Here is a 25,683-nt window from a genome sequence, read left to right as displayed (position 1 = left end):
AGAATATATATTTTTAGCTATTTGCTTTAAAAAAATTGAAAAAAGTTCAAAAATATTGATTATGACAATTGTCACCTATCTATGATACATCCTCACTGAATTTTTAATTTAACATGTTTAGAATATATATTTTTAGATATTTCCTTTAAAAAAATTTAAAAAAGTTCAAAAATAGCGATTATGACAATTGTCACCTAACTATGATATATCCTCACTGAATTTTTAATTTAACATGTTTAGAATATATATTTTTAGATATTTCCTTTAAAAAAATTTAAAAAAGTTCAAAAATAGCGATTATGACAATTGTCACCTATCTATGATACATCCTCACTGAATTTTGAATTTAACATGTTTAGAATATATATTTTTAGATATTTCCTTTAAAAAAATTTGAAAAAGTTCAAAAATAGCGATTATGACAATTGTCACCTATATATGATACATCCTCACTGAATTTTAAATTTAACATGTTTAGAATATATATTTTAAGATGTTTCCTTTAAAAAAATTTGAAAAAGTTCAAAAATAGCGATTATGACAATTGTCACATATCTATGATACATCCTCACTGAATTTTGAATTTAACATGGTTAGAATATATATTTTTTGCTATTTCCTTTAAGAAAATTGAAAAAAGTTCAAAAATAGCGATTATGACAATTGTCACCTATCTATGATACATCCTCACTGAATTTTTAATTTAACATGTTTAGAATATATATTTTTAGCAATTTGCTTTAAAAAAACTCAAAAAAGTTCAAAAATAGCGATTATGACAATTACCACTTATCTATGGTACATCATCACTGAAATTTTGATTTAACATGTCTACAATATATATTTTTATCTATTTCATTTAAAAAAGTTCAAAAATAATTATCATGACAAATGGCACTTTTCTATGGTACATCACTTAAAAATTTTAAAATATAACTATGATGAATAGTTAATCAGAGCATTATAATTTAAAGAAGCTTTAAGTAACTTTCCCGCCTATAATATTAATATATACTAAATGTTATTTGACTTTTGGTCGAAAAAAATGATCTAGATAATTGGGTTAGGGGTGAAAAAAAGCAACCCTAACTTTAAGTCGTCTTTAAAAAAAAGATCCATATTTTGGGTCGGATTGAATGACCCGATGTTTGAGTCTGAGTCAGAAAAACAACCCAAACTTTGAGTTGGAGTCGAAAAATACGACCCAAACTTCAAGTTTTAGTCGAAAAATACGACCCAAATTTTGAGTCGGAGTCGTAAAAAACGACCCATATTTTGGGTCGAGGTCGTTTTTTTCGGCTTGGACTTGGGTCGGAGTCGAAAAAAACGACCCATATTTTGGGTCGAAGTCGTTTTTTTCGGCTTGAACTCTGGTCGAAGTCGTAAAAAACGACCAAAACTTTGAGTTGGAGTCGAAAAAAACGACCCAAAATTTGCGTGAGCTCTGTTCGAGCCGACTCGGCTAAGCCGATTAACAACACTACTCAACGAACATACATTCTTTTTCAGAAATAAAGAAGACAATTTATTAGCTCAGTGACCATAATAAAGTACAGCAGTGTATAAACCTTAGATTTAAATTGATTACTAAAGTGAAATGTATTATATGATGTGTTTAATGATGTTTCAATTGTAAAAACGGTTTATTAAAATCATTTCATGAAAATTGAATAAAATTTTACATCTATATTTTTTACTAAGTTTCAAATTTAAGAAATATAATACTTTACACATATTGAAAATTTTTTTTACAGTTTTTTTTAATTTATGAAGTGCTAATTAAAAACAAAATAAATAGATGCTACAAAATCTGTGTAAAATCATGTTAAACGATGTCTGATTATGTTAGATTATAATTATGTAAGAAAAATATAATATATACTTATTTGTTGAATAACTATATCTGTTTAAAATAAATAAATAAAGAAAACTGGTAATATAAAGGTTATTAATTAATTAAAGTTAGATATTCTAAAGAGCAAAACATTTTTAGTGTATTCCAAGAAGTCGATCTCTAAAAAGGTTCATCCCAAGTGGATAGGACACGGACGAAGAGCCCGTTCTCATTCTTTATTTTTTTAGAATGATTATTGCATTATATAAAAGTTGTCTCTTATCTCAGGATTTTAAATATAATTATACCCCTCAATAAAGTTATATTTTATATAAATATAGTTTCATCATAAAAATAGTAGCTAAGCTAAATTAGAAGCGCCTAAATTTTTTCTTAATTATAATAAAAAGATATTAAAGCTTCTAAAATAATAGGGAAAACGGCTTTAGAATAAATCTCTGTCAAGATTTATATAAGTATATGACCTAAAAAACATAAAATGAAAATTATAAAGAGCATTCTTAATGGTTCTGTTAGTTCTGTACTTGGATTAATTTTTTTTTGCAAAAAAATTACAAAATAATTACGCTGTATACTTTTATTGTTTAATATTTTATCTAAAAATACAATAATATGCATATATTATATGTTGGAAGAGGATTATATTTTTATTAGATAAATAGAAGCGGGCCCTAAGTTTTTCCTATTTTGATTGGTTATTCGTTTTCATTGCTATCTCTTATCGTCTACTCAGGATTGTACATTTTCAGAAAATTTAAGTTTAAAAAAAACAATGAGATATGGAAGACAAGATTAAAAATAAAAGAGAAAGATGACCATACAAACATAAAATACCCCAGATCGGTGGGAAAATTTTTTTAAAGTAAACGAAAGGATGTGAAATTTATTTAAAAAAAATATATAATACAAAGAAATCGGGAATAATAAAACAAAATTACTTAAGGCAAAGTAATTCCTTGATCACCCACACTTTTAAACAATTATATATCAGATAATAACTTTGCTACTATACGTAATTTGGTGTAGACATTTGGTAACTGATTGATATAGCATTCGCGCTAATAAATAACACATCTTTTTGGCTTCTCTCAATTCTTTTACTAACAAGTAGTATAACAGAATCAGGCTGTGCCACTGGCTAAACCTATCACCAGCCTTTGTCTTTATTAATCAAATACCCCTCGCCCACTTCAGATTTAGTAATTTTAAGCCTCCATATCGCAGGTTTAAGATCTTTACATTTAGCAATAAATTTTATTAATAGAATTATTACTCTTCGCTCTATCGGGATACCCATAGAAAAACTATATTTCCATGATCTTCACTTATTACTCTTTTTACTTTCAGATTACCTGTTTTAGCCAGAACCTTAACAATATTAATATTAGATCGAAATATTAATACATCAATTTTTGATACGGTTAGAGAGGGTAACTCCATTTTATTTCGACACTTATTTTAATTTTTTTGAACATTCAGAAAAATACATTCTTATCTTACCAGGGTTTGGTTTAATTTCTCATATTTTACCAGATATTTCTAATAAAAAAATTTACCTTTGATTATCTTAATATAATCTATGCTATAGCAGGGATCGGAGGATTAGGTTTTTAGTATAGGTTCATCACATATTTACAATAGGACTAGACGACGATACCCTTGCTTTTTTTCCCTCAGCTACTATAATCATTGCTATCCTCACAGGAATTAAAATTTTTAGCTTATTAGTAACTATATCCGGATATCCTAATAATTTTTCTAACTCTCAAATTGGAGTCTTAAGATTTTTACGGCTAGGGGTTTAATAGGAATTAACTTAAGCTCCTCTTCCCTAGATATACCCTTCATAATACCAATTATGTGGTAGCTCATTTTCATTATGTTTTATCTATAGGAGCAGTAGTCTATATTTTTGCAGGAGTTTTACATTTTATACCTTTACTTTTAGGAGTTTCAACCCCTATAATTATTAGTTTACCCCAAATTTATTTGCAGGTGCAAATCTAACCTTTTTCCCACATCACATCTTGGGATTAGAAGGCATATCGCAACGATATACAGATAACACTGATAGATTTACATTTTAAAATAGGGTCTCATAATTAGATTCAATTCTATTTATGTATTGGAGTCGTTGAAGTATGCTTGTCTCAAAAATTTAGGAACGTTTTTTCTCATAGATTAATTCACAATTTTTTTAATTCAGTTAGAATGGGAGAGTCCAGGCGTAGCTCTGTTATAATTTACAACTCATGACTCGCTTCTAAATGTCGAAAGATGAATTATGATTATAAAATATATAAGATCGATTATATATTAATGCATTTATTGATATACCTGAATGATTAGGTTCTCCGGTTGTGGTGTCAGCAGAGGTTATAGTTGTATTGTTAACTGTAATAAAATTTTAAGTAATATTTTTTACAATTGAGGTATATTATAAATAAAATTAGCTTAAATTGAATATTTTTTTGTTCCATTAACCAGGCGTAGCTAGAAATTTTTAGGTAGGAGGTGGGGGAGGAGGGTGTTTATTTAGGATTGGGGTGTAATATTATTATGTTATTTATATTGGAAATTTTTAAATGTAAAAAATTATGTATACCTCTAATAGAAGATTTTTATTATTAAATTTTAATAAAACAATAAAACAATAAAATTCTAAATTTTTAGGTCTTTTCACATGAGCCATTGGAATTTAATTTACTTTTCTTTATCTTTAATTGATACTCTGATGCTCGATAAAACTACCTTGAGTATAAATGAGGTCTCACAAGAAGCAGCTGACACCCAAATGATAATGGCTACTGAATAGTATTTTTATAATTTATAGGTTCATTCATGTATATTATTAATAATATTTTTAAAATTATATTTCAGCTGGTATAAATCCTTTTACGATTTTCATTGTTTCAATATGAAGGTAATAAGGACGCAAAAGAGCCATTCTACAATAGAATTATTTGGATCAAGGGGGGTCGGAAGATTTCCTAATAAGAAAATATATTAGAAAAATAAAATAATATTTACCAATACCCTCAAAATTTTGTTAAATATAGAATATGTTTCCAAATATTAATTCATCGCTTTACAGAATTCATTAAAACGCCTTAAAGAAATCGTACAATTTGTTTGCTAAATTGAAATTAAATATTACAGAAATATTTTTAAACAAATTATTGACAAAGGGATACAATTTGTAAAAAATATATACCTTTTTATTAATTTTTCTAGAGTAAAGTTTGCGCTTCTGCATTTCGATAAAACATGACATTTGCATCATTATAGGACTAGTTTAGTTTATTATAAAATAAATTAATCCTTAAATGATTAAGTTGTTTTATAATGTAAATTGTAATGTTTTCGGCAGAATTTCCAAATCAAGCATTCATATTAAAATATCTTTAATTTTTCCACAAAAAATATACCGAATAATCAAATATTTACAGCTTGTTTTATCTTTTGCTTATCAGCTTTAAGAAATAAAAATTTCATCTCACTTTTGTTATAATCTTTTTCCAAAACCATCTGCCGTAGATATGACTTCTTTGAATTTAAAGTGATGTGCATTGGGCATATTTTGTTATTGATTTCTTTTTAAAAAATTTTACATTTTTGGAAGATGAAGGAACATTGCACTAAATTTCCTGTATAATTTAATTTTCATCTGCAGCATTAGTTATTATGGTAAAACCAGATCGAAAATATAAACCAAATAAGATTTCCAATAATATTGATTACACTCAACTTGACACCAAGATTTTGATATTTCTGTATCCTTCTTTTCGAACCATATTAAAATTAGAGACCTTTAGAAGTTGTATGTTTTAAGTGTTTTATTTTGTTTTTAAATTAAATGGTTAATTAAATAAAAATTATTTTTTTTTAAATTTGGGGACCGGAAATATTTATATAGGTCATTTCTGGAGGCTAAAAATTGGAGAAAAAATATAAGGTTTTAAATTTTTTTGCGAGATTCCGACCCCCCTTCACCTACTCCCCTGCTGATGGCTACAAAAAATATAAGATGAATGTAAGAGCATGAATAATTTTAAATATTTTTATTCAAAAAAATATTAGTTAAAAAGTTAAACAAATTAGTTTAAACAATTTGATCGATTAATCAAAACATAATGATATAAATGGAGGTCTAGTTATAGACTTTACTGTAATAAAAATTTAGGACTAATAAAGATATTGAGAAATTTTCCTCTGGTTTAGGTTATATTTTGACTTCCATTTTATTCAGTTATTATAAGGGTTTTTATTTTCAATTAATATAAAGAAATATCTTTTTTATTAAAATGATCTTTAAAACTATAATGCATCTGTACTAAGAGATGGGAAAGTGGAAATTTATCTCCCCCTTGGGAAATTTGCCGTATCTTTTAAATATAATTTCCTAAATAATTTTAAAATAAGAAAAATTTAGAAAAAAATTAATTTTATAGAAAAATAAGTAAGGCAATCAAAATTATTTTATAAAATTATAACTCAACCAAAGGACTACAATGATTGGATTTAAAGATCCTACAAAAACCTTATGCGAAATTCACCTAATAGTGCTCTCTCCCCATAATAATATTTTAGATATGCCTATTCTACTTCAAATAAAAAAATACTAAAGATATAGTTTAATTTAAGGAAATTATATTTAATTTATCAGTTGAAAGAATTATCAGACTATCCATATTCGATAGATCCCACTATTAACATATTAAAATTGCTATTCAAAAATTAATGAGTGATATAAATTTAGTTATAAACAATTTCATACTAATAAGTTTAGATAATTACAATGAAAGATAATTTATAGAACAATCAAATAAAAAATTTACAATAAATTTGATATATCACGTAAAAATATTGGTTTTTTATAAAAAAAACTTTTCAATATATTTATATTTTTTGTCAATTATGCTGGAGATAATCATTTATTTAATGGATTATTAAATAGATATTTATTATAACTTGGGTTAAGATAATATATGAAAATATTGTTATAAAATTTAAATGTGTTAAAAAAATTATTTGTGATCTAATCAATCAATCTAAAATATGATTTTCATATCCACTGATATATCTTAATAACTATTTAACTTTTCTCCATTATAAGATAATCAATTCAATTAAAATAAATAATATATTATTTTCATATTGTTCATTTTAATTTTCAGATTTCTTAATAACAATGCTAAAAGTCGTATTTTACCAAAAGATGCTTAATAAGATGTTTCAATTTGTTATATTCTAAATTGCCATAATAAATCGTCCAAACTATTTACTAAATAACTTACTTCAAATTTTTATTTATTCATTTTCCATATTGAAGTTTTCATATTCAAGTTATGATTCACTTCTATAAATATATTCATGAGAATTCAGTTAAAATGCGAGGCTTCTATTGAATATTTTTAATGGTCAAAAGTTAATATTTTTTCTCTAATAAAAATAGGAGGCATAATTATGAGTAAATTCAGAAAGATATCTTGTGTAACCATGTAAAAAAAAGCTGATGAATTTTCCTTCAATTATTTCTTTTCTTGAATAAATATCATTAATATGATATATTATAAAAAAAGGCATATTATTATTTTTTTCTAAGAAAAAAATGATAAAAGCGAAAAATAATTATAATTTAGAACAAATGGATAAAAATCTATAAAAATATATTTCTAGAAAAAACAGAAAATAGGAAAGAGAAGGCATAAAATGCTAAGTAATATAATCCTAAGGAATGTATCTCTAAATTATTTTTCTATTTTAATATTCCTTAAAGATCTACATCAACAATCGTTAATTAATTTAATTAAGTCTGAGTTTATATTATTTAGAACATCATTTAATGTATCCATATAATAATGTACTATCTAGATTTTATGATTATAGGATTATCTAAATATTTTAGCATTTGACCTAAAAATCGGAAATATCTAGATGAAAAAGTTGATCACCAAATGGAAATTAGGTGGTTGATGGAAATGAACTAGGCGACTTTATAAATTGTGAAATAATAGTCTATTGTTGTCCAATTATGGATAAGTAAAGACCTTGGCCTAGTAAGCTTGAAAATAAATTGAGAAAATGAAATGGTAGAGTAGCAATTTTATTTTGAACTAAGGTAATAATTAAATGAGAGAATCGGCAAAAATAATTATCGAAGAAAATAATACTAACATATAGGGAGTGATGGAATTATAAAATTTACGAAAGGTGAAAGAGATAAGAGATTACAAACATATAGTAAATGATGAGGAATGAATAACTTAAAGGAGCCATATTATGCTTAGGGCTAAGTAAGAAGATAAGGGAATTACAGGCGGATGTATAAATAAATTTTATGACAGTATTATCAAAGATACTAAAGAAGATTAGTATGATATCGGATAAATACCACAATGCTGATTAAGGGCAGATTTGAAAATGTGATAATAAATGTTTACGTTGGCATGGGTAATATATACTGACTACAGCATAGAAATAAAATTACCACAGCTCATTGGGAATGAAATTTAAAATCATAAAGATTTTGAGATAATGAAGATATTCCTAGAGATGTAGAATTTGATCGGGAATAGAAATGTTGTAATTTAATAGATGATTTTAAAGTGATAGGTGAGTAACATATAAATGTATAGCAAATAATATTTATTAATTTAAAAAATAAAATCGCCTTTTTTAATAACTCAAAATATATTTAATATTATTTGTCTCCTAATAACAATTCATAAATAATATATAAAATAAATATTATTTTTAATAATAAAAAATATGTTTCACACCGCTACGCCGCCAATTTTTTACATCGGCGGCGGCATGTTGAGCGCGGATAATTTTTTGGCGGCGGCGTAAGCATCGTCAAAAACTACAGGCGGCGCGCATGTCTAGATTTTTTATTTAGGTATTATATTTAATATTTTTTTTGAAATGTAAAATTTAAATAAAGTTTAGTATTATTTTATTATAAAACTTGCTTTAAAAACTAGCCCCAGCTTAAATTCTCATACAATATAAAAATTTTCTTGAAAATACTAATTGTAATGTGTATAAAATATTGACTGGAAAATATTTAAAAAACAAGTTTTTATAACTTTTTATCAAATACAATATTATACAAAAGATTTATTAAATACTATAGCTAACCCATTTAGCCGAGATTCATAAGTAGTATTTCCAAATAAGTTTTCAGGTTTATTTTATTTTATATTATAAGATTTAGCTTTTGATTCAACTTCTAGATAAATATTATGAAATTATTCATTACATTGATTCTTATTTTATTTACCTGTTTATATAAATTTTCCACCAAATTAATGACTGAACCAAATTTAAATTTGGTTTTTGTTAATTTCTACAAAGTTGTTAGCTATAGGAAAATAATTTAATATTGCAACTAGCAGCAAAGATAAACTATGATTGATCTACTGAATTTAATAATGATTTGCCATTTAGTAATTTAATTTATTTTTATCTCTATCTCTTTAATTAAAAAATTTTCTGAATCAGATAGTAGAGACTGAAATAAACTAATAGAGTAATAGTTACATTCTCCAACTACGTTAATAAAGATATATTATTTATGGTTATTAAATAATAAATTAATCAATGTTTACATAAAATATAATTATTTTTGAAAAATGTTATATCATCTTTTATAATTATTATTGAACAATATAATAAACTTTGGCTTTTTGACGACGTTTTTATACCTTTCATGGAATACAGTTAAATTATAATATTTTTGAGTTATTTTTTAGATCATTTAAATTATGTTAAAACTATTTGATAAATTCGTTAACATATGTGATAGTGATATATATAAGAGCATAAAATTAATAAGCCCTAGCTTGAATTATTGGAAAAATAATTTTTTTTGAAGCTTCAGAAATAAAAATTAATAAATTTATATATTTATAAAAATTTAGGAATAATTAGTAAGAATTTAATATTCGTCAAAAATTTTATTATTATTATTATATTAAAATCTAATAATTCATATTCGTAAATTTCGCATCGCTAACAAATCGATTAATTATTTTTGATAGGTCTATTTTTAACCAATGACGGTCGAAGTCTTAGATTTTAGGGTAATAACTCTGCATCTCTGTGAAAAGATTAAACACATTGTTAGAAGAAATCATATTTTTTTAACTATAGGTATTGTTAATATGCTCTAGCTCGTTTTTTTATTATTTATTTTAAATTTAGATAACAAATAGAAAGTAATTTCAGAATATCAGAGACCTGCAGAGGTATCATACGGCCTGGCCTATATATTTTCTTAATCCAGCGCGGCTCTGGTTTTACATTTCCCCGGTCCGGCCTGGATTTTAAAAAAATATATTATATATTTTTTATTTTTATAGTTAATATTGGGGATTTAAAATATTTGTTTTTCAAATATTAAGCCTGGCATGGGTATTTTGAAAAAAAAAATTATAGGCTCGGGGCGTCAAGGGTATTCAAAAAAATTTAAATATGGCCTTGCTCGTGTACCCCGGCCGCATAATTTATAATTGTAATATTTAAAAATTATAATATTATGCCATAAATTATATTTCTGAGAAATTTAATTAAAATATCTAATAAATATATTTGAGTTGTTAGTTTATTACTTCGTTAAATATTTTTAAAAAATCAAGATTAAATTAAAAATATTTATTTATATATAAAATTAACATAAAACAATTTATTCTTACCAGTAGCTTCTATTAATAAAGAGAAATATATTGTAATAATGGCATCGTGATAATATTCCTCCAAATGTAAAAAATAATTTTGTACCACATTCTGCAAAAATTCTCATATTTTACCCAATATTATAATCAAATCTGTAAAATATGTTTGACTAGGTTTAATGTCTAAATTATTTAATTATCTCTAATTCCAGCCATTATATGGCAAAATTAGAAAAAAATCATCGCATAATATTTATACAACATTATATAATATTTTTAAAAAATCAAATCGCTCTAATTATAAGTATAAAATTAATTTTTTTATCATATTATGGGAGCATCAAATAATTATTTATGAATTAAAGATAGTGATATTCATTTATGGTTACTCTTATAAAATTTTATTGATGGATGTTTGGTAATGTGCAAAAGGTAGATTAATAACAATTAGTAAGGAAGTAAGAATATTATAAATTAACCTTATAAATCATTATTTTTTTTGGTTTTTTTCGAAGAAAACATAAATTATATATTCCTGATAAAATTTCTTAATTTAATACCATTGCATGTGATTTGAAAGTTTATACCAATATTTAAGAAATATTAAATGTTAAAAAAATTACCTTGCGATAATTCTATAAAAGCTATCCAAACTGTGAGTAACAATATATGATCGAAAAACATCTCGAGGGAAAATGAAATAATTTCAATTTAATTTTAATAAAATTTAAAAATGATAAAAAAAAAATTTCCCTTAAAAGATAGATAGATATTGTTATATGTAATATTTACTTATTAAATATGAACTCTTTACATTAAAATTCAGCAAAAACAATAATTTTATTTAAGTGACCCCAAACCAAATTTTATAGATATTATCATGAACTACCTATACAATGTATTATTTAATAAAATTCAGCAAAAACAATAATTTTATTTAATTGACCCTTAATTAAATTTTATAGATATTATCATGAACTACATATACATTGTTTTATTTAACCTTTTGTTATTCAAGCTAATAAACAATATTTATAATATTTGTGCAACTAAGCATTATTTATGTATATTTAATACTTATTTTAATTAAAATTATTTTAGTTGGAACTTTACTTTTTGATAAAAATCTTTTTTTTAAAAAAACTTACCTCCACCCCTTCTTCCCCTTTATACATAACAAAAATACAACTAGTACATTGAATAATTTTAAACCTCAAAAAATTATGCGTATGCAAATAAATAAGAAAATTAAAATTTTTGCTTAGGAAATTTATCCTATGGAAATTCAGTAAAAATTTATTTAAGTAGTTTTAATTTTGAGTAATTAAAGAGAAAAAATATATATGTTAAAGGTCATATTGGCTTAAGCTTCAGAATAAGTTGCTAAAGTTTGTCAAACTACGTGCTTAAGACTCCTTTGTAATATTAGATTCATATTCATATCATATTTTTGGAAAATTTAACTAATATCTTATATCTAAGTACAGGGGCGGACTCACAATAAGAGCCGGTGGGTATTTTGCCCACGAGGTCGCGAGAAAATGTCGATTTTTGAGGCCGATCAGAGGAAAATATCAAAATAGAGGCCGATTAGAAAAAAATTATTATTATGTTCACATTATTTTCTCTTATCATTTATTTATTTTTATTGATATCTCGATTTGAATATCACATTCCTTAAAAATTGTCTTTGTCATGTCGTTTACTATATTTTAATGCAGAATATATCAATAACGTCGCTTGACGTTACACATCATTACCTCGTTCTTTTCTTTGTTATTTTTTTCAAATGAAGTGTAATGCTTCTGTTTGAGTAGAGTGAAAGCTAAGTTTTGATTAATTTATTATATTATATTTTTATACATTGATTAATTGTAGAAATAATATAACCAACATTTCTTGTTCTTAACATTGAAATCAAATAAAATCCAGGGTGAATCAGATAAAAGGATGGATGCTTGGGTGAAACAGAATAATTCATCTGACCAAAATAAGTTGAGAAGGCTGCAAAAAATAGGTGAGATAAGGTGTTGGGCACGTGAAAAGGCCCTTAGATGGATATATGGTAAAAAGAGCTTGCTCCCAATAACGATAAAAGCACTTCAATTTATAATAGATAATAAATAATTTGAGACAAAAACTTGATAATTTATGTAAATTTCTAAATTCAGCTATAATATATTTAAAAATTTTTAAAATAATGGGGCCAGTGTCATATCTTCATACTAAAAAATCAGGTACTTTGTCAACATGGAAAATGAAAGAAGATGCTAAATCTTTTGTATCATCGATTATTACATCGATTCAAAATAAGGAAATAAAATGGCTGCTAATTTAAATAAAGCATTTTCATATTTATAGCTCCCGGAGAGTATCTGAGTATAAAATGCTCTGTAAAAAGATGGAATAAGACGAGCGAAGAGAATATATATTGACAAATGCCAAGATAAACGTCTTCAAGAATCGATTGACCTTTATAGGTTCGAACTATTTCATCTTATAATTGATCAAATTATAAACAGCTTATCGGAACTAGGGGAAACTGGGATTAGGTAAACCTCGGGGCTTGGCAAACCACTTAATCTCATTTTAAAATTAAATACACCAGAAGGTTAAAAATTTATTCTAATATAGTTTTCATTAGTATACACCTATGGACAATATTTTGAAATAATTAATTACTAAAATTATATTTAAAAAAATAAAATTTTGATGAAATTTTCAAAAGATTTTTACATGACAGAATTTTAATTTTTATTAAAATATATAATAATTTATATGTAAATTAAATTTTATTGCAAAGTTTAAGCATTTTTCTATAATTTGGGTAAGTTTTATGACTATTTATCAAATCTTGATATTATTTCAATCATGATTTGTCAATTTAGAGCTAGCGGGGTTTGCTAAACTATACACGTCAATTATGGCAGTTAGTAATGAAAAAAATTTCAAAATGGTTGTTTATGATTGTTATTTAGGATTTATGCTAAGAAATCTTAATCTCGCCTTAAAATTCATATTTTTTTATGTAAAAAAAGGTTTATTTAATTAGCCAAAATTAAGTTTCAATTTTTATTTACAATTAGCTTCAATTTATAAGTATAAAAAAAATAAATATATAATATATATATAATCTATGAAGACATTAAAAAGGATTATAAAAAAAAAATATATAATTTTAAAAAAGGGAGGTATATATATCATCCAAGAGAAGAGTGAATACTTAAAAAATTAGACCGGCAAATTTCCAGGGAAATCTGCTGGAGAAGGTAAAATCCTTCATTAGGGTCCCCTGAGATCTGTCTCATTTTTTTTCCTATGATTTTAATGAAATTGAGGGCCTCGTTTCCAAAAATGCCTAGGGTATTGGTAACAATAGGAATGAACATAATGTTGGCGAGGCCAGCGTATTTATTTTTTAAGGATTTCTGCCTTTTCGATAGCAAAAAATGAGAGGTTAGACTTGGCTGCAAAATCAACGTAAGTGTAATCCCATGTTAGCGGAAGACCATTAGACCAGGGTATATATATATTATATATTTATTTTTTTTATATTTAATTTTTAATATATCCATTTTAATATATATTTTTTAATCCTCTGTAATTTAATGATTATGAATAAATAATAAAGTTTAAAAAAAAAAATTTTAAGTATAAGTATTATGATATTTTGAAGAATAAAACAATAAAAATTATTCTGTACATATCATTAATAAATAAAAATGTATTTCAATTTATTATGGCCTAAAAAAACTAATTGTTTAGAAAGCCCCTTTAAGTGGTTTGCCTCACCCCGCTATTGGGGCTTCTTGAATAAAATTTTCACTTTTACAAAAAATAAAATTAAAAAAAATTATTATATTCTTAAGATTTTTTATAAGCACTTTTATAAAGTATAGTTTTAGGTATTTAATTATATATTAATTTTTATATTATCTATAAAACAACAAGAGCTATAGCCAATTTTGTAAAAATTGGTTCGACTAACCCCAGTCTCCCCTACTTTCTGCGAATTGAAAGCTTATATTAAATGTGCAATTTGCATCCAAGACATTTTGATGAAATAAATATTAAAGGTATTTCTGAAAAGGTCTTGGAAAAACTGACACAATTGGCATATATATTGATGTTAAATTTCATGAATTATGTTCATTTTCCAGTGTATTTAAAGATTTAATAGTAGAATTAAATTAAACGGAATATGATATCATATGTACCAGTGAGAAGTCAAATGAAGTAGATGGAATATTACACTATGATAATAACTCAGAGTGGCATAATAAATATAACAAGTGTTTGATATGCGTGTATGAAAAGATACAATATGCACACAAGTGCATACACTAATTTTTTTTTGGCATATAAATACATTTTAACTTTATCATTTATGCAGGTTAATTGTGAGAAAGCATTTATTAAATTAAAAATTATAAAATAAGCTAAGAGCTAATATTGACCAAGAAAAATTAGAAGCGTTTTTAATTATCAGTTGAACGAAAACTATTAGCATATATTGAATTAGAAGATATTCCTGTATATTTGCGCAAAGGTTCAAAGTTATGAGAGATTTATTAATGTATAAATTATAAATTTTCTTAATTCTTTTATTTCTTATTAATATTATTTACAATATGATCGGTGTATTCTTTTTTTTACTAAAATGTAAAACGTTTGAACTTATTTTCAAAAAATAAGAAGTAATAAAAATCATGTAAATCAAAGAAGCCATTTAAATGAACCCGGTCGAAAACCGGGTAAAAGCGGGCCAAAGACTCGCAAAATGGGGGTATGGGGACGAAGCCTTTATATAAATGAGGCCGCTTTGCCCACGAGGCCGTAGTGTCGCCAGTCCGCCCCTGTCTAAGTAAACAGAGAATATAGCACAGATCGTAAAATCATAAGATTCAAAAATATTTGAATTGATATAAAATTCTTATATTATAAGACCTGGAAAAAAAACATAGGACAGGATAGCAAAAAAAAATACATTTAAATAATAAATTTTATAAATCAATTTTATTTATTATCATTTATTTGGTTAAAATAAAAGTAAAAGGTATCATTAAATCAATGTGATAATTAATATTTAATATAATATTATTCAATTAATATGATCATAAAAATAAATGTTTCAAAATAAAACATTCACTTGTAAGAATTATCGCGATATTTACCTCCGACATCAAATTTTTTAAATTATCTTCGCAATATATGTCTCACGAAATAGTTTTCTCTCTACATTTTTCGTGATAAAAATTTCTAATATATTGAAAAGGCTACTCGATATTGGGCTTCTATTATACATCCGATATTTGTTTAGCAATATTCATTTCAAAGAATAGTGTTCACCAATGTGGTAGTAATAAAAGTTCCGCTATAAAACCCATTTGCTATAAACGACATTCGCAATAATAGTTCTGAAATAAATGTTATGCAATTGAAGTTTTTGCTGAAATTGACATGGAAAAGAAATAAATAATCTGGATTATCAAAAGATTTAAATGAATTTTTTCAAGATCAAGAATATAAGTTTTTTTAGGAAAAAGAAACAATATAATATCATCAAGTTCTAACCGTGATAATTTTATCTTTGTTTCTCTTAATTTAATTTTATTAGATATTTATCTGCAAATGCCAGCCTGGTGCGCTTAGGCCCATTAGAAATTTTTATATAAGTTTCCCAGCCAGGTCCGACCTGTTAAAATTTTCAAAACTCAACCTAGACCGTTTATGTTTTGTATGAATTTTCTAGCCATCATATTTATAATATCTATATTTAATTTTTCCCAATAGTCCTTTAATTTTATTATGTCTTTTTCTCAAAAGTCATATATTTTCTTTCTACAATATCCGTTTCATAAATCATTTGTGTTTAATAGCTATATTCAATATTTGTGATATAATCATAAATAACTTGTTTATTTTTTTTTTCAAATTTAATATATTATTTGATTTCCTATTTTAATTGGGCACTCTTTATTGTAATATTTTTACCAAACTACCTGATTCTTTTATTTAAAAAATTGACAAAAAATGGGATAATAATTGATATTTTATAATTTTCTTCAATGGAATCAATATTTTTATTCTCTTTTAATGATTGCCTAGATGCGAGTCGATGATTAATTAATATTTCATAAGATTTGATCCTTATTTTATTTATTTTTTTATATAATTTCCGCTTAATTAATTGAGATATAAGATAATAATTTAGTTACAATTAGCAGCAAAGATAAACTCTATGAATTTTAATAATGACATGGCATCTGAAGACACATAACAATTTTGCCATTTAGTAATTTTATGTAAAGATATTCTGATCATCACTTCCTGTTATAAATGCTGAGACTAAATTCTTATGTAAAACCCATTGTATAGTTCATATTTATTTTTATTTTATAATGATGGTTCATGGTTCGTTTATTAATACAATTCGATTCAAAATAACTGACTATTTTGGATATTTTTTGCATATAATGGCTAAAAATAAATTATATATATTTTATTTTATAATATCAGAATACCCAAGGCATTGCGTATAGTTGATAAAGCACATGATCTGATATTTCGAAATTAAATGAAAGATGCAAAATTAGCATATGTTATCTGTATTACACCATTTATAAGGCCAGTCAAAGGGCACATTATAATCTTGTCCTCGCATTAAATCTATTTTTATCTTAAATTTCTCTAAATTTAACAAAATAGTTTTAGCGAGAGCTTCCCCTTTCATGTCCACAACTGGTGTAAGTTATAAAAATTCTTCTAACAATTGTAAAATATATTTTATTATCAATAAAATTTATGATATTCTAAATTATTGAGCTAAAATATGTGGCACTTTTAGAAGCATTTAATAAATTATTTTTAATTATAGGATCTCCAAGAGACCTATTTTGAAGAATCGACTTATGGTGTCCATCATTATTGTTATTATCATTATCAAATATTGAACCTAAGTTACCACATATTAGGATTTTTTTTCTCTTTAGCTTTCACCTTTACTGGTGGTAAGCTCCTTCACATCTCTCTCCACTTTATGTTATTCATACTATCTCTTTTATTTAATTTATACTTCTTTATATTGGCTCTAACTTTATGACCCCATTGAAGTTTTGGCCTTCCTCTTTTACGTTTGCCCATCACTTCCAAACTCTCAACCTTATTTTCTATGTAGTTCATAGGCTTTCTCATTGTGTCCCCATACCACCATTATGCAAAATAATAAGTGTATTGAGAATAGAGACGGATATTTTTCGGGATACCAATTTGGCAAGTTTTTTATAAGGTAGAATTCATAAGAATAGATAAAGAATATTATCTATGTATCGTCCTTTTGTGCTATAAAATAGAAAATATAAAGCTATCTAAAGTTGATCATGATATAAAATTTTGATATTATAAAAAATTGGCGGGGCTTTTGATATTATCTATTTAATACTAAATGGAATATACTTTAAATGTAAAATTATTTTGCAACAAAATAAACAATGTTTTTAATGGTTAGGATTTTGTATGAGACATCAAATACATATAGTCGCTGGGAATAGATAAAATCTCTTATTTCTACAATTATTTTTATTTGTACTATAAAGTTATTCTAACAGAATCACGTAAAATATAAATGTTCCATATTATCGACAATTTTTAAAATTACTTTTTATTTTGATTTAAGAATAAAATATTTCCGTATCCTATAAATATATTAATTATAAGATTTGCATATAAGAAAAAACTACCTCATCACCCAAATTATTATAAAACTAATATATATATAAATTATACCCTATTCCAAGATAGATTATAAAAATTAATTTAAATCTTATTTTTGGCGGATAAATGCATCATAACCCAAATGTTTGTATAATATATCAAATTGTAAATTATAAAAAAAAATAATTATACAAATTTTTATTGTTCACAATTTAAAAAAACATAGGACATCGATTTTTATCGTATTTGAAAGGCTAACTTAACCACTACCTTCAATTAACTACAGGAAAAAAATAAAAATTTTATTAAACTATGATATAACTATGTTTTTTGAAACCACGTTATTGTAGGGTTCTATTTGTTTGTTTATTTCATTTATTCCTTCATTCTTCAATTCATTTATTAATTCTTTCATTCATTCATTTATTCTTTATTGGGAGTTCTACTGTTCAGATAATGTGAGTAGTTAATAATATAGTTTCGGTAAAAAAATTAAAATTAATGGATTTTTATTATTTTTGTTATCTCAAAATTCGCAGTAAAGTACATTCTTGCTGTCCTGTATGGACAATAAAAAATTATATCAAAACCCGGCTCTGCCAATTTATTTGAAGCCCAAATATCTTATCTTTTAATTAAGTGGTCTTATTATCATTATAGTTTTTTAGATATATAAAGAAGTTTATTTAAGAAAGCACATAACATCTCAAACATGGTGGAAAATCCTTAATTTCGCCTTTATTTGATTAAGGGTGATTCATAAATAATTCTTTATTTGATAATGAATGAATCAGAAATTAACCTATTTTATTCTAAATATTTGCTTGGCCCGGCCCAGTTTAAATCTTTTATTAAAGTTGTCCGACCTGGTCCGGTTTTTAAAAAAAATTAATTACAAAGCGTAAACCAAAATATATGTTGTTGAATCAAAATAAACAACTATATTTATAATATTAGGTAAATTAAAAACACTATAGTTTACAGATTATAACTTCTATGAAATATCAGAATTCATCAAATATATATACAATATAAAAATTTTCACGGCTTAGCCATTTTATTTTGGCATGACCTGTCTCGAAAAATTATAAAAAAAGTTTGGGAAGGAATATAAGTATTGCACATCACTGTATCAGTCGTATCACTTGAGAGCGTAGGAGCTCTAACCCTTTAAAAAAAATTTAAAGAGCCCCCTCAATATTTTGAATATTTTTATAAGCCACTAAAAAAAGTAATTCGAAAATAATTTAAAAATTTTTTCCCCGTGAGAATGGAAAGGCTAGTGTCACCCTCCTCCACTTTATCTTTTTTCAATATCGATTTCATAAAAATGTCTTCATGTGAACAATATAAAATTTTTATATATTTGTATTACTAATTTATCACCTAATAATTTAACGAGGCTAGATAAGGATTATGTAGGGTCATACATTTTTTTGGTTTATTTAAATATTTTGAAAAAATATTTCTACATATCATATCATTGTAGCAAACCTGTAATTCAATTTTATATAAATTAATATTTTCATAGATTTTCCCAAAATAAAATATATTACGTTGCTTTAAATCAACTTTATTTTTCCGAAATCGAAATAATGTATGCAAAATTCTCATCTAGCTGTGATAATTTTTTTAGATCATAAATTATAAATAAAAGGTAAAAAAATGTAGGCAAAAATATTTATATTCTGCATATAAAGATAAATTTTTCAAATATTATGAAATCACCACATCAAGATGACCTAGGTCTTATTGCTTCATTCCCCTTAACATTGTAAAAGAAATGATATATGAAATACCATTAAAGTATTCCTGAGATAATATGATATAAAGGAAAAATTTATATAAATAATAATTTTGACATTCGGAGGAGAGAAATTCAGGTCTAAATGTTGCAACAATAAATGTTTACCGAGATATTTCAATGTGGCTACAAATTCTTTCCTTCTTTCTTTGTTAAAAATCCATAACCGTCAAGTAGTAAAATATAATAGTTATATTTTTTTAGAAATATCTTGATTTTTTTCCCACATTTTGCTTATCTAATCCATAGATTTGATAAATAAGTTAACTTTTATCAATTCCGTCTATTAAGATAAAAGCTGGTAACCCGTCAAGAATTAAGGTGAATCAGATATTTCCCCTTTGTATGATGATGAATAAATATGAAATGTAACTTTTGTTTATAATTTTTTACCGGAAAAATTTAATATTGATTTTTACCTTATTTTCTTTATTGTAAACTGTATTGACGATTTATTATTGACCTACAAATCCTGCATATTATTGTAATAAAATATAAATTAGTATTTTTTTTATCTATAAACTATAATTTAGACTACTCTATAAAAAGATGACAATATTAAGACTACGACTACCAGCTGCTTTGGTTTTATAGGGACATCCCACTTGAGACATTTTTATATTTCCCATACAAGACAGAAAAAAATGCACTTTGTGGTAAGTTATATTTACGCTAAAACTATGCGGCCTAACACCTAATTGATCACATCATCTAAACATCAGAGCTAATGTTTGTTACAATTGTTGTTCGCTTTACAATGGGTAAAAGTGGTTATATATATTTTAGTAATTTTAGATTTAAGCATATATATAAAGTAATGTATTATATCCTCTAAAATTAAACCTAAATTTAAATTTTAATATCGTTAGAGAAATATTTGACAGAATGAAACATTTTAAAAAAAACCAATGTCATATTTAAAGAAATTTGTAGAAAAACAAGAAATATAGAAGCTTCAGAACTGTAAATATATTTTGAATTTGACAAGGAAATCGTGGAAAATTTGGAAGATGATTGTCTATCAAAATTTTTTAAAACATAATTTAAAACATGTAATATTTTTTAAAAACTTCCAGAAATAATATCTTTAATTGTAATAACAACCCTATCTTCGGAGTAATGTCTAGCAGATTCAGTTCATAACGTTTACGCTTATCAGATAAAAATTTCGAAAAACATTTCAAATTAAAATTAATAAAAGAAATATGTAATAGAAGCATAATATTATATTTCAAATCTTATTAATATTTTACAATTTTGCACATTATTTACAGAATAAAAATATTAAATCCAAAGATAATATTGTGTATTTATTTACGTTATATATTTAATACACGCGTTGACGTAAATTTTGAAAGCAATTGTATTCGTTTTTTTAACGAATGAACCATGAATTCGACTTTTTTATGTTAATTTTTAAAATTATATTAAAAAAAATAAAAACAACTTTTTTTTAAAAAAAAAATGAACTTTTTGTCTTAAACCGTTATATTATTTAAAACATTTACTATTCTCTAAACATTTTAGAATGAGCATAAAATTAAAATGACTCGTAATTGTGATTTAGTAAATAACGATAATGATCATATAAAATCTAATGATATGATGACTGATTGAAAAATTTCCCTCCGAGAATCGGCCCATAAATTGATACCTAAAAAATTGGTCATAAGGCTGCGTCAAAAATGTTTTAAAAAAACTTTAATTTTAAAATTTTAGCAAATTAATAACAAAACAGTTTGGAAACAATTAAGTTTTAAAAAAATTAAAATAAATTAAAATATTTAAAATGCTTGATATGATTCAATTAATTATAATATAATATAAACTTTTTTTTGCCAGATTTTTGTTGTGTGAGAGAATATAATTTATTAAATTTGGCTTTTACAGCTAAAAAATTTTTCTTCACTTGATCATAATTCAGATTATATGTTTTTCCAATTTCCTCCCAAATTTTCCTATTTTCTACAGAATCTCTGAATTTTAAGTCAATTTTGCACCAGAGGTTCCTGTGCACTCTTATGCTTTCCATAAAATTATATTCTGACACTAAAAATATATTAATATAAACTTTTGGGTTAGTAAATTTATGAAAATTAACAGCATTAAAAATTGTATTTACTATTTTTTTTATAAAAATTTTAAAAATAAATAAATTTTTAAAAATACCGAAAAATGAATGGATACTATTTTATTTTTAAATTAAAAATAGCTTATGTTATTTTTTTTCTTCAAAATTTATTTTTTTATTTATTTATATTTTTAAGATATTGGACGCAGCCTATGGAAAAACAAATTGAGGTTCAATTTTTTGGAAGTCAAATTTTCTGATTATCAATTTTAATAGAGGTCAATTATCTGGGACCAATTTACCAAACCCAATTATCGGATAATTTATATTAATCATCAATCTGGGTTTTGCCTTATAGAGATTGGGAGAAAAACGTCTTGGTCTTGTACCTTATATTTGCAAACTAATAATGAATAATATATATTGTATCTATTTTTTATACTTATTGGCTACAAAAATCGATCTCGAGGCCTCTAAACTAAAATGCCCACTTATTATATGACCAGTTCATAATACTTATCATACCTACAAACTTTAACGAAAAATAATAAAGATAATTATAGAGAAGTGTCCAAAAATATTTAAAAATTTTTTGTTAAGAATAGTTTAACTTTTAAACATAGTTGAGTCTATCATAGCTATGAACGGATCTTTATATAGCAATAAAATTTTATTTCGATCTTTATAAATAAAAAACAATTAAGAATTCAATTCGTATAATATGACTCACATATGAATGCCAAAATAAAGCTATAAAAAGAATTTAAATTATTTATTTTCAGATAATAATATTATATTTAAAAAAAAAATAATAAAAATTAATAAAATTTTGTATTATATTCTTAGATTTTATTAAAACTACTAAATATTTTTAGTTACTAAAAAAGCCTTTTCAAGACATATTACTTTATGCAATTCTGAGGTTTTATAAACCCAAAGAAAGCATTTAAGTAATTTATTCAAAACGTGAAATAAATAGGCCCTAAATATCTTCAATAATTTTCAAAAAAAAATCTACTTTATAATATCTAGATCCATTGGAATATTCCTATTCCTACTAAATACGTTTCTGCGAAATTGGTTAAATAATGATTTATAAAATTTATGTTCCCATTTGTCAGCAATTTTATTAGGTAAAAATTTATTTTGACCTTTTATAAAATATTTGTTAATTTAAATATATATCACTTAAAATAAATGTTTCATAGGAAAAAATAAATTATCAACCCACAACCACAAGTATAATAAATCAATATCTTGGCAATCAAATTGTTAAAAATACGTTAATTAAATTAAAATATTTTTATTTTTGGCATATAAAGTATCCAGGTATTATAAATCAAGATTTTTATAATCAAATCATTAAAATATTTCCCAAATAAAATGTAAGTATTATTTTTTTGACGCATATAGTTTATAATCAGCACTAGTATTATAAACAAAAAAATTTGTAATAAAGCTGTTAAAATAGATCCATTTATAAAATAAAAGTGAAATTATTTTTGGCCACAGAGTATATTATAACCCAAATGTTTAAATAGAAATATTGTATATAAATTTGCCACAACCTTATAGAATATAACATAATCTTTCACCCAAATAATTTTATCCCAATTAGAAACTGACCTTTGCCTTTACACTATTTTAAAATATAATTAAAATAAAATATGAATATATATATGCTTTGAGCAATTATTGATTCCGTTTTTAGAAATATAATCATCTTATTTCGACTAACATATAATTTCTCGTGTTAATTAACCTAAGTTTTGGTTCTAATTCTAGTTATGAACTTTTTTAATAAGCAATATTAAAAACTTTCAAATGTCTCAACAAAATAAACCCTATCAGTTCACGTTTAAGCTTTTGCAAAAATAAGGGGATTCTGATTCAAGCACCTAAAAATTTTGAAAGGGGAGAGGAGAAGAGGTGTAAAGAATTTATCTCTAATTATTTAAGAAAAAATTTTTATTTCATTTTATATGCAAATTTTAATTTATATAAATAATTTTTCTTGCATTATTCCTAATTTATTAATATTCATTGAATGAGCAATTATATAACTATTGGATACATCTATAAGTTACAAGGGGTATTCAGAACTACTTACATTTATAAAATGGTAGCTAAAACTTATGAAACAATGATTTTTATTAAATAATTTTTTTAACAATCTAAAAATGGCCATCAATGGATTTAAAGTGATAAAATTAAAATTTGAAGGTTCCCATTCCTTTTTTTACTATAAACTTTACTTTTTATTTATAAAACCTTATTCCCATATCCTTTTTCTAAGTTAACAACTGCGGTTGGCAAAATTTAATTTCAGTAATACAAGGCCATGTCAAATTCAGGTAAATATTGCTTAAACTGCTGCAATTTAAGACTTAAATATATTTTAAAAAAGCCATCTATTTTGACTAATCTAGATATTTTCTTTTAAAATTAAAAATTCATGCATGGGAATATTTATGGAGCTAATCTAAGATTCTTGGGAATATGTTCATTTATAAAATTAATTAATAATTTTGTTTATTTATTTTAAATATTGCTTCTTAAATTAAAAATAGGGAAGATAGGCAGTTACGAATGTGTGGAAAATTATCAATAATAAAAATCTCCCTGTGATTTAAATATTATACTCACCCTTTTTATATAAATATCTAAGCTAAAATATTTTAGTCCTATGAATGGAAGGTGAGGGTAATTATAATTCGGAAGAAATTTGTAATTTTGACTATTTTCCAATATTTGTTATACTCAATAAATGTAGTTCTGGTTTAATTTTGAAAAATGGTTCAGATTTCGGTTTCTAGATCCATCTTGATTCCTAGGGTTTCCTTCAAAATTTGAAGACTAACTCCGTTTAATTAATCAAATAAAAATAAAAATATGAGCAATAGATATAAACCTTCTAGAATGAACCAGAGAATTTTTGAACAATAAATATAAATGAATTGCAATTTTGATAGACCCAGTTTGGCCAGTAAATTATAAAAAAGTTTCTGTTCCATACTCCTTTAAAATTTTAAAAGAGTATCCTGAAATTTTATTATCCAAATTTTATAATTAAAACTTAGGCTTTTTGTTGTTAGGAGTTAATACATAAATATGCATACCGTTATAGAGGTTGTAGAAACTTTGTTTGTTTCTATATTATACTGTTCATAAACGGTACGTGTTGGTGTATAGGTAATTCTAAATGGCGGAGTATTTGTTTTATTCAGATCATCTAATTCACCAACATTTAAAGATGGTTTTCCAAGTTCAATAACCGAATTTTTTTTATTTAACTTAACTGAAGTCAACGAACTAGGATACGGTGTCGATACACTTGTAACATAAAGATTAAAATTTAAAATATAAAAATTGAAATAAAAAATTGTACAAATATAAATAAATGTAGTGTCATAGGGATTTCGTAGATTTTAGAAAAAGCTCTCGTTTTTATTATTCTTTAAAACCTGATTTCGAAACCTCATTTTAAGATGTATTAAGTAATTATTCTGTGAATTTCAGACAATTTACGAAAATTTAACACTATTTAGATTTATCATAAATA

At 24.5% G+C, this 25,683-nt stretch overlaps 1 protein-coding gene across 1 annotated transcript in view; it reads right to left on the bottom strand.

Moving 5' to 3' along the window:
• The window catches only part of LOC135926664 (mucin-17-like), a 114,917-nt gene that overhangs the window by 80,813 nt on the left and 8,421 nt on the right, over positions 1–25,683 (bottom strand). Inside the window, exon 2 of the mRNA XM_065462593.1 lies at positions 4,193–4,249. Coding sequence (XP_065318665.1) covers positions 4,193–4,249 — 57 coding nt within the window. The remainder of the gene's footprint in view (positions 1–4,192; positions 4,250–25,683) is intronic.

This window comes from Gordionus sp. m RMFG-2023, chromosome 3, assembly GCF_954871325.1.
Source record: "Gordionus sp. m RMFG-2023 chromosome 3, tfGorSpeb1-WG-v2, whole genome shotgun sequence".
Classification (NCBI taxonomy): domain Eukaryota; kingdom Metazoa; phylum Nematomorpha; class Gordioida; order Chordodea; family Parachordodidae; genus Gordionus; species Gordionus sp. m RMFG-2023.
Note: the sequence above shows the minus strand (reverse complement) of the source record. Positions and strands in the feature narration are given on the sequence as shown.